The sequence below is a fragment of the Phalaenopsis equestris genome, unplaced genomic scaffold, assembly GCF_001263595.1.
Source record: "Phalaenopsis equestris unplaced genomic scaffold, ASM126359v1 Scaffold000434, whole genome shotgun sequence".
NCBI lineage: Eukaryota > Viridiplantae > Streptophyta > Magnoliopsida > Asparagales > Orchidaceae > Phalaenopsis > Phalaenopsis equestris.
This window is the reverse complement of record NW_018164875.1, coordinates 551,897-565,011: the sequence shown is the minus strand read 5'-3', so window position 1 is coordinate 565,011 and position 13,115 is coordinate 551,897. Positions and strand designations below refer to the sequence as shown.

General features: G+C 32.2%; 2 protein-coding genes across 2 annotated transcripts in view; both read right to left on the bottom strand.

The window, feature by feature from the left end:
- Positions 1 to 3,922: 3,922 nt before the first annotated feature.
- On the bottom strand, positions 3,923 to 10,208 carry LOC110027666 (60S ribosomal protein L15-1). Its single transcript, XM_020729180.1, has 4 exons — positions 10,112 to 10,208; positions 9,714 to 9,880; positions 5,099 to 5,296; positions 3,923 to 4,343 (listed from the first exon to the last, which is right to left on the bottom strand). The coding sequence occupies exons 1-4, from the start codon at positions 10,113 to 10,115 to the stop codon at positions 4,098 to 4,100; spliced, it is 615 nt and encodes a 204-aa protein (XP_020584839.1). The 5' UTR covers positions 10,116 to 10,208; the 3' UTR covers positions 3,923 to 4,097.
- Positions 10,209 to 11,441: 1,233 nt separating this feature from the next.
- The window catches only part of LOC110027658 (probable glycosyltransferase STELLO1), a 13,704-nt gene continuing 12,030 nt past the window's right edge, over positions 11,442 to 13,115 (bottom strand). The window contains exons 3-4 of the mRNA XM_020729170.1: positions 12,236 to 12,362; positions 11,442 to 11,955 (exon numbers count right to left, since the gene is read on the bottom strand). Coding sequence (XP_020584829.1) covers positions 11,479 to 11,955; positions 12,236 to 12,362 — 604 coding nt within the window. The 3' untranslated portion in view covers positions 11,442 to 11,478. The remainder of the gene's footprint in view (positions 11,956 to 12,235; positions 12,363 to 13,115) is intronic.

The following is a 13,115-nucleotide window of genomic DNA, read 5'->3' as shown; positions in this document are numbered from 1 at the left end:
TTTTTTTAAATTTATTTTTATTTTTTTTAGCTTAGTTTAAATCTTTTTCACTATTATTAGGAATGGGGATTTTTCATGCATATCATAAAATTTATATATATTTATATATTAAACATCTATTTTTTTTACATATTTATATGTTTATGGCATCAAAATATTAATAATATAAATATTGAATATTAAATATAAGATATGCATTTTTTTTTTTAAAAAAATAAGTTTTTAACATGACATTTTTGTGTCTGGGTGCGAATTTTGCGGTATAAATTTACATGAAATTCTCACATGAATAAATTAAATAAAAGAGCGCAGGAAATAATAAAAATTTATGTGAAAAACTAAAAGAAAAAACCAATAATATTTAGAGTCTATTACGTGCGGCATACACAGATACATATTGGTGAAATTTAGTGATATTATGGTAGTTTTGCGATATTTTAGTTGTACTACACCCAACTACTATAATATCACTAAATACCACCAAATTTGTATTTATCTTGTTCGCACATAATATTTTTTTCAATGCTTAGGGGTGTTCTGTAGCACCTTTGAATAGCATTTATCATCATATTTATAAAAGGCAATCAAATGCAAGAAATGAAAGGGTTTTGCGAATTTATGATTTTTTAGATTTAAGGGTCTAAATTTTGCCTTCGATTGAACTTAAATCCAGATTTACAAAATCCAGGGAGATGATGAATTTAATGGATTTACGATTTTCAGATTCAATAAATCCTATTAATGTCGAATTCTACTTGTAGTCAAACAATCCCTTGGGGTTTGTTTGGGGTTGCCACAACTATTTGAAGTAGCGGCCTTGAAATTGGTGCTGAGAAATTGATGTTAAAAAAACTGCGATGACTATTATATATACTTGCAAAATATTAGACCAAAACTTTATTATTGTCACTATATTTATTCAGATCGGGTCACAAAATACAACTCATCATTGTAGCTTTTGCAAATGTTCAAACCGCGGTGCAACACTGCTCCATTGCCTTAGACTAAAATTTCCATTTTAATGGAATTTCATGTCCATTACAACAAATAAATTAACTAAAAAAAACATTTCTAAAAGAACACCAATTAATTTTCTTATTATTTTTAAATGTGATGAAATCATTTGTTTTATTTTACTTCAAATTTCAATTCAATTCAACGAGCTAAAGAACAAATTAATTAAGAAAAATTGACTGATGATTCCACAAATTTAAATATCTTTAAATATTAAATGGCCGTTTGCTTGCCTGCATTATCTGATAGCCTAAAAAAATAGGCTATCAAGCCATATGTCGACTATCTTTAACACTAAGTTTTGCTTCAAACCAAACACTAAATAAAAACAACAAATAGTTTGCATTTATATTACAAACAAACATTTAAATACTATTTATTTATTTATTTATTTTGGGAATGTTGAGGCCGCACCATATACAATTTTATTTATTAAAAAAAAAAAGAGAAATGAAAATAACATATAAGCCCCAAAAGACCACGGTTTTGAAAATCAGACTGGACCGGCTTGTTCGGCCTGTGGGAACCGGTTACTGGTTCGGTCTAGATATGCAAAAGAATTGTTTAAGAGTCGGACCGTTCGCGGTTGCTTGGAATCTATGGTACGACCAAAAACCGATGAGTCAGGTCTGATGGTGAGAACCGCTACTCATGATTATTTCCACATCCGACAGCTAGATTAGTGATAAAATGATCTAAAAACTAAATCAAGTACTCATTTAGGTTTGGGTTCAAGGATTTATGGTTTCCTCAGCTATTTCTGAGTTTTTATATATACTATTTTGGGCTCTGTTTCATTTATATGTTTAAATATTAATTATTTGCTTAATTTCTTTAAAATATATAAGATGGATTCATATGAAAGTCAACCCATCTTTTCTTCTCATTATGATGGTGAGAAAATGAATCCAATGTGGTTTGAAATCATTTCATTAAATGTATAGTTTCAGATGGACAGAAGCAATTTAAGTGTTTGCATTTAGAATTATATATAAAAGTGGTGACATAAATGGAATGAAGCAAAATTTCGCTGAGGTTAAAGACAATAGTGCTTCATACAAGATAAGTCTCATAATTGATGCAAGAGTTGCAGTTGATCTTAAGATATCAACGACCTTCATCGCAGAATGAGAGTTAATTTGCTAGGAGATTGCAAAGAAGAATGTAAGCTTCTGGTTGAATCTTAGGGTCCATTTGGGGCAGCTTGTACGTTTCAAGATAAGCTGCTTATCCTGAAAAGCGGCCCGTGGGCCGACCGCAGGAGTCGACCCGCGGCCTGGTTTAGTGTAAAAACTCAAACACAATTTTGGATAAACTAACGAAATGCACGAACCAAATGGTACAATGGCATTTTGAAAACGTCGTCCACACTTATAAGCTGCCCCAAACGGACCTTAATGACGCAGTAGGAAAAGAACATGATGCACTTTGATGGTTGATGGGTGGACATATACGAGGAATAAAATATTAATAAACATCTTAGTTTACTGCCCACATGGAGTATCTTTTTTAGACATGTCGTTGCTTCCGATATGAAGAATGATATTACTACTGTGTGGAGCTTTTTTGTCGAAGGCATTGAGTAGATTGATCAAGAGAATATTGTTCAACTAGTGATTCATAATGGAACAAATTACAAAAAAAAAAAAAACATATGAGTTATTACATGAGAAATATGATAATATTTACTGGTCTACATTTGCTGACATAATTTGAATTTAATGTATTTTGTGATAAAGCTTGCGAAAAGTGTATTGAGAATTACAATATATATTTATAATCATATTTTTGAATTATCTTGGCTAGTAAAAAGACCACAATGTATAGATATAGAGCGTTTATAAGCTACTTGTTTCGTTACTATGTTTACATTAAAGAGTGTGCTTGAACATAAGTATTATTGTAACATAAAGCTTGCGAAAAGTGTATTGAGAATTACAATATCTATTTATAATCATAGTTTTGAATTATCTTGGCTAGTAAAAAGACTACAATGTATAGAAATAGAGCGTTTATAAGCTACTTGTTTTGTTTCTACTTTGTTTACATTAAAGAGTGCTTGAACTTGAACATAAGTGTTATTGTAACTCACTATTGGCAATAAGCACTAAAGAGAAAGAAGTAGTTTCTATCATTTATGAGCAAGATGACTAATAAAATTGTTACGAGTTATTGATTTAGATGAGAAGCCATCTCATTGATATGCTTAGAATGGCATGTACAAGGTAAGGAAAACAATTAAAAGCATATTAAAAAAATATAAAAAGGTTATATAAACCTAGTATCATTAAGAGCATATAGGATAAACAGCTTTGTCAACATATCAGCAATTTTGGAAAGCCTGTTACTCTCCCTATGTCCAAAGAAATGCAACCTGATAAGTCATCCAAACTTTCAACTACAAGCATTATATGTATGTATGTATGTATGTGTGTGTGTGTGTGTAGTTGTGTAAGAAATTAATGTTTTTGAACAAATTCATATAAAAAGAAGAAAATATTTGGAACATCAAAGATTAAATGATTTGATGTATGCCAGATACAATCTAATTTTAAGCAATAAGTATATTTTTTAAAGAGAAATTTACATATGTAGCACCAAATTCTTACACATTTAAGTTTCATTTTTATAGACCAAATACCCCATTCTTTCCAATCATATGTAGCTACTCACCATTTATAGTACATTTATCATATTTAAATAAATTTATAATTTATTATATTATTCAATAAAACTCAAGATTACTCAAATTCACTTTCACAATATATATTACTTTTCAGAACCTGCTCTTTTCTAAGCAAAAAGCAGAATAGAAAAAAGCATTAGTAAATGACAAAAAATAAAAAAGGAAAACAAAATTTGAGAGTACCAAAACATGAAATAAAAACAGTTCAAATCTGGTATCATCTAAAAGAAATAAGAATAGAAGGCCATTAAACTCAAAAACTCTGCAACATTGCTACAGTTTCATCATTCAAGCATATAAAATACTCACTGGAACAAGATGGAACAAAAGTTCAATAGTTTTATGGGAAATCAACAGAACAAACTGATCGAAAGTGAGGGTTGAGGATGGAGGAGTCTTAGCGATATCGGCGGAGCGACAAGGTCTGGTTCCTCTTCCAGGTTGCTCTGCGAGAGGGCCTTGCTTTGTGATGGAGATGGCCTTTGCCGCGAAGTCCCCTGTACTTTTTCCCGGCAGAGGTGAGTCCACGAAGCTCTCTGTGCTTGTGAACGCCGTTGCAGATCCAGTTAATCCTGGGGTCGTTCCGAATGGCGTTGTGTGCGGGATCAACAAGGATTATTTCAAAGTATTTGTAGGTTGAATCCTGCAAAGTACACCCAACTCACAATTTGCTAAAAAATTTTCTCTTGAACGAGAGTAGGGAAATTGACATTTGCATACCTAACATCCGAGCTTAGATATTACTGTACTTATACTACATTGGTGTTACAAATCCTTGCATGAAAATATGTACTTCACATTTGAAAAGCTGATGATGATGGTAACTTCTATGGTATGCCAAAGATTTGACTGGTATGCATGTAAATATGAATGTTATGGTTTAAAATATATAAATACATAAGAATTGTGTGGAATGTATGTAAAATCCCAAGGGAAATTTACATACATACCACAAAAGGCTTAGCAGTTTACATATCTAACACCCAAAATTTTGATATTTACACTTGCAACACTTGGTGTCATAAACTTATGCATAAACACGTATTTCAGTTTTAAAAGGGTGTTGATTGTGGTATTTTTATGTATGTTAAAGATTTTAGTGGAATGCATGTAAATATGAATGTTTAGGTGTCAGATAGGTAAAAATAGATGAGAATTGTGTGGTATGCATGTAAATGCCACCAGAGAAAATTAACATTTGGCGGCCAGCAGTTTTTTATTTAGTAAAATTTTAATTGTGTGGTATGCATGTAAATGCCACCTGAGAAAATTAACATTTGGCGGCCAGCAGTTTTTTATTTAGTAAACACTCAACACTCAATATAAAATTTCACAATTTTATGAACAAAAATCTAAAAAGATTACAGTTGATTTAAGATGTTTTATAAATTTGCTCACCTCATTGATCCAGTAGGAGTTGAGGACCCTCAGGCCACCAAGCTTTCTGCCAGCTCTCTCCTCGGCGACTGAACGCTTGTTGCGTTGGAACTTCAGTTGGGTGATACCTTGGTTCTTCGGTTTTCCGTAGACTATACCCTTTGGCACGGGCCTCTTGCGGCCTCCACGCCTCACACGGACTCGGTAGATGACAAAGCCCTGCAACAAATAATGGATGTTTTCTGTATCAAATTTTTTTTTTTTTTTTGGCCGCCCAACATTGATGCCCAATTTAACTTTAAAATGGCTTAAGATTTTACATGTATATACATAGATGATGGAGGTATAATCACTAATAATTTAAGGAAATGGTGTACAAAAATCTCTGAATGATACCTTCAGTTTTTTGCATGGCACATTGTTTAAATTACAAGATGAAGGGCCTGTTTGGGACAACTTATAAGTGCGGCGGCGTTTTCAAGCGTTTTTGAAAACGCCGCCTACCCGTTTGTTTCACGCATTTGGATAGATTATCTCAAAACTTCGTTTTATATTTTACATTACACGCGATCGCGGGTATAACCCCGCGATCGGCGTTGGCTATCCGCGTTCGCCCCTATATTTTACCTCCTTGCCCCCTCACTCGCTCACGGGAAACCTACCCCACTCCTCCGCCGAAAGCCAGGCGAAGAAACCGTCGCTCCTCGACCGTTGTTGCCTGGGCAACTTCTCCCTCGCCTATTCGTCGTCTCCCTTGAAGTTATTCATCGCGTCGTCGTCGCCGTCGCCTTTCTCCGCCGCTTCCGTGACCATCACCTGGCTCTCGAGATCACCACCTGCTCGGAATTCGCAGCTGAACTTGCTTTCGTGACCCTCCCGCTCGCCGTTCAGTAAAATTTTATTTTCCCCCAATTCTTCAAATTTCTTATTAAACGACAATCACTTGATAAACATCGCATTTCTTAACTGCCTCTTCTTCCTTGTCATCAATGGCTCATTGCTCACTAACCTAAACTGAATGTCCAAAATTTTATTGGTTAATATTGCTGTATAGGCCGTGAGTAGGCAATCTTATTACTGCATTATGATTTTGGTTGATGCAGTTATTAATTATTTGGTAGATTGAACTATTTTTACTTGTGTATGAACTATTCTGAAATTTTGCTAATGTAAAGTGTTGAGAAGCTCTGCTTCTTGTATTTTCAATGGTTGCTTGTATTTCCTAAAATCTACTTGAAGGAGGATGTGTGTATGAACTATTCTGAAATTTTGCTAATGTAAAGTGTTGAGAAGCTCTGCTTCTTGTATTTTCAATGGTTGCTTGTATTTCCTAAAATCTACTTGAAGGAGGATGTGTGTATGAACTATTCTGAAATTTTGCTAATGTAAAGTGTTGAGAAGCTCTGCTTCTTGTATTTTCAATGGTTGCTTGTATTTCCAAAAATCTACTTGAAGAAGGATGTATCTACTAGCGAATAATTTTTTTTTTTTTGTGAGTGTGGTTTTTTGAGATGTGCATAAGGAATTGTTATGCTAATATTTCTAATGTATTTACACTTGATAAACATCACATTTCTTAGGTGAGATTACTTTTATTTTGCCTTTGACCTTTGTCATTTTAATAATTTTTTTTTTTTATTAAATCTCGATACTCACTGTTAAGTGAGGGTTGTTTCTTAATTTTTTTTACTGTTCTGTATGGGTTTTCTGCAACTCTAGTATTAAATGTATTTTCATGATGATTTTGTTGCAAACAACATTATTTAACAGGAGCAGAAGGGTCATTTATCCAAAAACAGTTGTTTTCCAAACGCACAAACCAAATAGACAAACAACATATCAAAATCAATTATAGATACACAGCTTGTCAGGATAAACTGCTTATCAGCATAAGCTATATAAGCTGCAGCTGTCCCGAACAGACCCGAAGTGCCACAGGTGCTAGATAGCTTTATTTTGCATCAGTGGAAATAATATTCTCTTGCATTTGAAAATTTTTGAAGATGGATAATAAAATTGCATTTCAGAATGAAAAAAAAAGACCTGCTCCGTATCTAAACAAGAGATTGACTGTAAAATTCATTTTTTCTAGTACTCTTCCCATTCAATGACTGAAGAGCTTCACACATAAAGCAAAATGCAGTTAAATATTAGTATAGGCTTTAAAAGTGAAAAGATATGTGGCATATTGTTGCATCAGGGAATCTTAGAAGCAAAATTAACAGATAATCTTGCTGTACCTAGCTACAGCTAGTACAGATACTCCATGGCATGTTCTCATTTCAATCTGATTAAACTCCTATTGCTACTTCTAATTCCGAAGTAGTAAAATAGACCAAAACCAACCTTTGAGGAACAGATGGAAGGTATATTGGATAGTATATTATATCTATAACACATTAGTATTTGTATCTAGATCTTCATTAGCGTCAAAAAAGCAAAGAAGAATTATATTTAATAATTTAGAAAGCTAAAAAAAAAAAACGTTTAATAATTAGCTGGCATCAAGGAAAATGGTTTGCAAGCGGTATGTCAAGTTGGAAATAATATCTACAAAATGAAGCACCTATAGCATTAGAATTAATTCTAATTGAATAGCTGAACAAATTTTCTAATCAAAGTTAATTAAATGAAGAATCTGCAATAAATTTCAACCATCTGCTTACAAAATTATTCCAAACGAGATGGCTTCATGGATGATATTTTTTTATAACATAGGTCTGACATTTTTAAGCACTTCTACGGCCAGAGTACGAGTTAAAAAAAGACTGATATATTTTACGTTGATACAAAATGAAAATTATCAATTAATACAATCGAATATTAAGTAAAACATAAATGCAATAAATTTACATACGTCTTACAAAAGAATTTAAGATATAGGTAAGGATATTATTTGTGTTAGGAAAATTAAGTGAATAAAATAAAGCAACGTTGTAAAAACTAAAAAGTATCATGAGAAATTAGAGCAATATTTTAACAATAGTATGAAAGTTTTAAGTAGACTTAAGTAGAGTAATTATGCAACATGTTTCCAATTTTTGGGAAAAAAATCATGACTAAGTGCTTAAAATGTAAAACATTTGTGGCAACAATTCCAAAAAGAATTGATGATTAAAAGGAAGTACATGAAAAATCTCACAAAAAAAACAATAGATAATATATGAATATTAAAGAGAGAGGAGAAGTACATGAATAATTAAAGACACAACACATCATCACCACTGCAGGTAGATAAAGTTAATGCAGAGTTTAGGGAAGAAATGGACAATTGAAAGTTGGAAAAAGGACTAGCATGAAGAAATTGAAACCACATAGAGCAGTTAATAGGCAATAATGAAAGAATGTTCATAAATCTAAACCAAAATAGATGGGATGAGACTAATGCTGATTGTGATAGATACTTGAGATTAAAATCCATTGAATATCAAACAATTTCTAATAACAAATCAGTCTACAAAAGAAACGATAGCAAAAGATTCAACAGAGAGATTGATATTGAGTTATCAAATTCAACTACCAAATGAAAAATGGTGATCGTGAAGTGTGATTGGATAGCCATTACAAAGGAAGAAATAAAACACAAAAAATAAATAAATGTAAAACCTCCAATCAATCAATTCAACAATTGGATGGCCAATTAATTTTTACATGTATAACAACACTGACCAACACAATACAACAAATTGAATTCAAAATAAAGACTACCAACAATTCATATAATAAATTATTTCTCAAAAATCCACCAAGACACTCTAATCTAATAAGACAATTATGAAGACACATTAAGAAACTCTCTGATACAATTAGGTGATAACTTATTGAGAAAATAAAGATCACGAGTTGCAATGAAATAATTAACAAAAAATGGTTTTCCTCTAGAGAATAAACCAAGATAAATAGTACAAGTGAGCCATTTAAGTAAGGCTAACTAAATATGACAAAAGGACTCCTCCAAAGCTAGCCAGTAAGAGTCTTCAACGAAAAAAAAATAATAAAATGAATCTGCATTAAGGAAATCTAATTCATATTTATTAGATTCAACTTCAAATGACACGATGTGGGAGTTTCATGTTACATCACACTAACTATATCAAGTGGCTAAAGGAAATCTTGAGCATAATACAATAAACTAATTTGATGTGATATAAACAGAGCAATTGCCCCAAAAATACAATCTGCATTCAGCAAGGTACATTTTAAACCAGATCGTAATGTGGGTATCATGTTATAACAAAATCAATTACCAATCATGCTACCAATACAAACCAGAAAGAAAGATAAATTGATACAACAAAGCTAATATAAGTTTCTAACTTATAATTTTCTTCAATAACATAATATCTTAGATAAGTGTGCTACTGACACAATCAAATCAGTTTGTCCACCTCCTTGGCACAACAAAAATATATACTAAATGGACTAGATTCACCCGAAAGGAATGAAAAAAATGACCAACAGATATAGCAACGGGGCCATTCCATTACATGCCAAGACAAATGAAGAAGGGCAGAACATTTCCAAATGCTAAAAAAAAAAATAAAGTTGCATCTAATTTACTTTCATGGATGCAATAAAAAGGAAAAAAATGCACAATAAGCCCAACAAAAAATGAAGACATAACTAGGATTGATACCTGCTTGGCCTTGTAACCAAGGCGGCGGGCCTTATCAGGGCGAGTGGGCCTGGTGAGCCGAACAATGGAGGGGAGCTGGCGGTATTCCCAGCAGCGAATTCTCTGCAGAAATCGCATGACATCGCTCTGCTTCTTCCTCCATAGCTCAGAAACGTACTTGTATGCTCCTGCACAATCCCATTGAAATTCAGAGAGAATCGTTTGTATAGCAACGGATTAGATTTAATTTAGTAGGGAGAGAATCGTTTGTATAGCAACGGATTAGATTTAAGTTAGTAGGATTCAGTAAATCCTGCTCTAAATCCGTTACCAGACAGGAAACGAAGCGACAACGAAGATCTTATTCACACACACCGGAAAAATTTTCACAAAATATCTGCAAGGCACGAAGACCTTACCCATGGTCGGAGAAACAGCTGCAAGCGGCGCCTCTGCGTTCTGATGTCTGAACGAAGCTAGGGTTTTGGGAGAAGTAATAAATAGGCGAGGTCGAGGTGTGCGACTCTTTTGCGAAAAGATGTGGATCAAATTAATATTTGCCGTAAATACCCTCCAAAACTAAAATAAATTTTTTTCTTATTTACATGACAAATTGAAAAAGTTTTCTTCTGTGAATATTCATTTTTTAAATATATTTAGATTATTATTAAAAAATAGGTTATATGGGTCTAGAATAAAATAAATAAATATAAGATTTTAATTTTATTTTATTTCATTAAAGCAAATGAAAAAAATATTTGTAATAAGGATATATTTAAAAAATAAGGAGATTCCACTTTATAATTATAAAAATAAATAAATATAAGATTTTAATTTTATTTTATTTCAGTAAAGCAAATGAAAAAATATTTGTAATGAAGATATATTTAAAAAAATAAGGAGATTCCACTTTATAATTATAAAAAAGCATTTTTAGCTGCCTCTATTTATTGTTATTTTAGAGCATCATATATTTTCTTAGTACTTATTTGAGATCAATTTATTTTTTAGTTAATTTTTTTTATTTTTTAAAAATATATTTATTTAGCATATTTCTACAAATTTTTATTTTTTATTTAAACATATAATTAATATATTTTTAAGAATGCTCAAAAACACTATAAATTTTTTATTTTTTTTAAATAATTTTATTTTATATTAACTTATCAAAATACCTTTTCTTTCAAATGCACTCCAAAATTACAATGCATTCTTTATTTCGATTATAATATATTCATTAAATTTGAACAAATTCAAAATTCAAATATATTATTTTGTGTAAAATGTTGACCCACCGCTCTCATTAATTCAAACAAAATAAGAAAAATATAAAATTTTGCATTTATTTTACACTGAACCAAAATATTCCAAATACAATATGGTACGTTTACATTCATTTCATATTGCATTCATTTTGTTGCATGCCAAATAGCCCTATAAATGAATGTTAAAATGCAAACAATAGATATACGAATTATGTGACATGTATGCAACTCTTCCAAACAAAAAAGCAAGACAAATAAGCAAAAATCAACTAAAGTCATCACCCTGATTCAAATTTGATCAGAATTAATTCATAGTCATTATTAACATCCTTTGAAGCAAATGTAACACATCAATAATCAATCAAACATACATTTCATTCATCTGAAAAATAATTAAAAAATGACTATGAATTAATTCAAAATGCAACATATCAGTAAGCAATCAAACATACACTTCCAACAGTTCAACATAATGCAAAATGACTATAAAACACATTCTGATCAAATTAAGCTATAAGATGTCACACCAGTTCCTTCAAAAGCTGATCTCCAGCAGCCAGCACTCTAACCAGCTCTATAAACTCCAACTCATTACTTACATTCAATGGATACACAGCCGGAACTCGATCCGAATAGTCAGTCACATTAAACCCATTGCCCCCCTTCTCCTTCAAATACAGCGTTTTCGACAGCGCATCCGAGTCAAAATTCTGAGGCGAATCCATGGCCATAAAGATCATGGGCACTGCGACTATGTGGTGAATATCGAGGTTTCTTACAAGCTCAACGAGATCAACAAAGTCGGCGACGAAACGGCGAGGAATGTAGAATAGCTCACTCCCGCAGATGGTGAGACTCTGCTCGCCATTGCTGTTCCTGTAGTTGGTTTGGAAATGAGCAGGGAAATTATTCACGGCCTGCTTTAGTAGAGAGGCTTGGTTTATAGCCCACTGAGAGCTGTTGGAATCAATGTTAGAGGTAAACCATGATTCAGAAACCTGAGATGAAAGAAAATAGTTTAGATTGAAAAATCAAGGTTAAATACAATAGGAGGATGTATTTACATATCTAGCCTATAAACTTTCATATTTATATGCATAGCACACAAATCATTAATATCATTTCAAAAATATTATTTTTATTTGTTAAAAGTGAAATACACCATTTAAGGCATTGGTTTGTGACACCAAAGCATTAAATAATGTAAATATAAAAGTTTAAGAATTGTGTGGTATGAATGTAAATTTCCTTTACAAAAAAAAAGAAAAGGAAAAAGACCTTGTTGGTGATCCATAGTTTGTTCTTATCGGCGTTGGGGAGATTCCAATAGTTGAGAATCAAATTATCTTGGAGGAATATGAAGCCGTCTGCTCCAGCATACCTGCTGAATATCTTGGGCAAGTACCTGTAGGATGAGGTTGTAGAAGAGAAAGGGGTGAGATTAGCATATTAAATTTTAATTTATAGGAAAGACTTCCATCTAGTTCTGATTGATTTAAAGGTTTCACAGAATAGAACCTAAATCATCCATGAGAAAAGAAAAGAAAAAAATGGAGAAAAATTAGGTTGCGTCTCCTGAATAAAATTTGGCCGAAATTGAAATTAAAACCCTTAGATTTACTTTCAAATGAGTGAAATTGATGGTTTATTGATTAAGGGTGTGTTTGGCTGCCTATAACATTTCAGTTAGATAGGATTTAGTAAATATGGTAAATCCAAATTTATGAATCATTGTTTGAGTCAATTTAAGATTAAATCCATCAAATTCGTTTATCATGTTTGGTAGGTAGAGTTTGTGACTTACCTAATTCACCTGCCGCGTCCCATCTACCTCTCTCTCGTTTTGTTTAAATAACCTCTTTTGGTTTGTCATAAGTGTTAAGCAAAGTCCTCTTGAGAGCTAAGAGAGAGAAATAAAGAAAGAGAAAAAAACTTTTTCTTGTAAACGTCAAGACGCTCGACGGTGTAATTTCTCGAAGTACTAAAATCATCTGCAGCTCCGTGGACGTAGAAAAATTAGCCGAACCATGTAAATTTGTGCGTTATATTCTGGTTAGTAATTTTTCGATCCGATTTTTTCACTTTATTGTGGTTGTTTTTTCATAATAATTGATATCAGAGTTTTGGTATGGATTTAAGGAAGAACGATGGGCGGAGA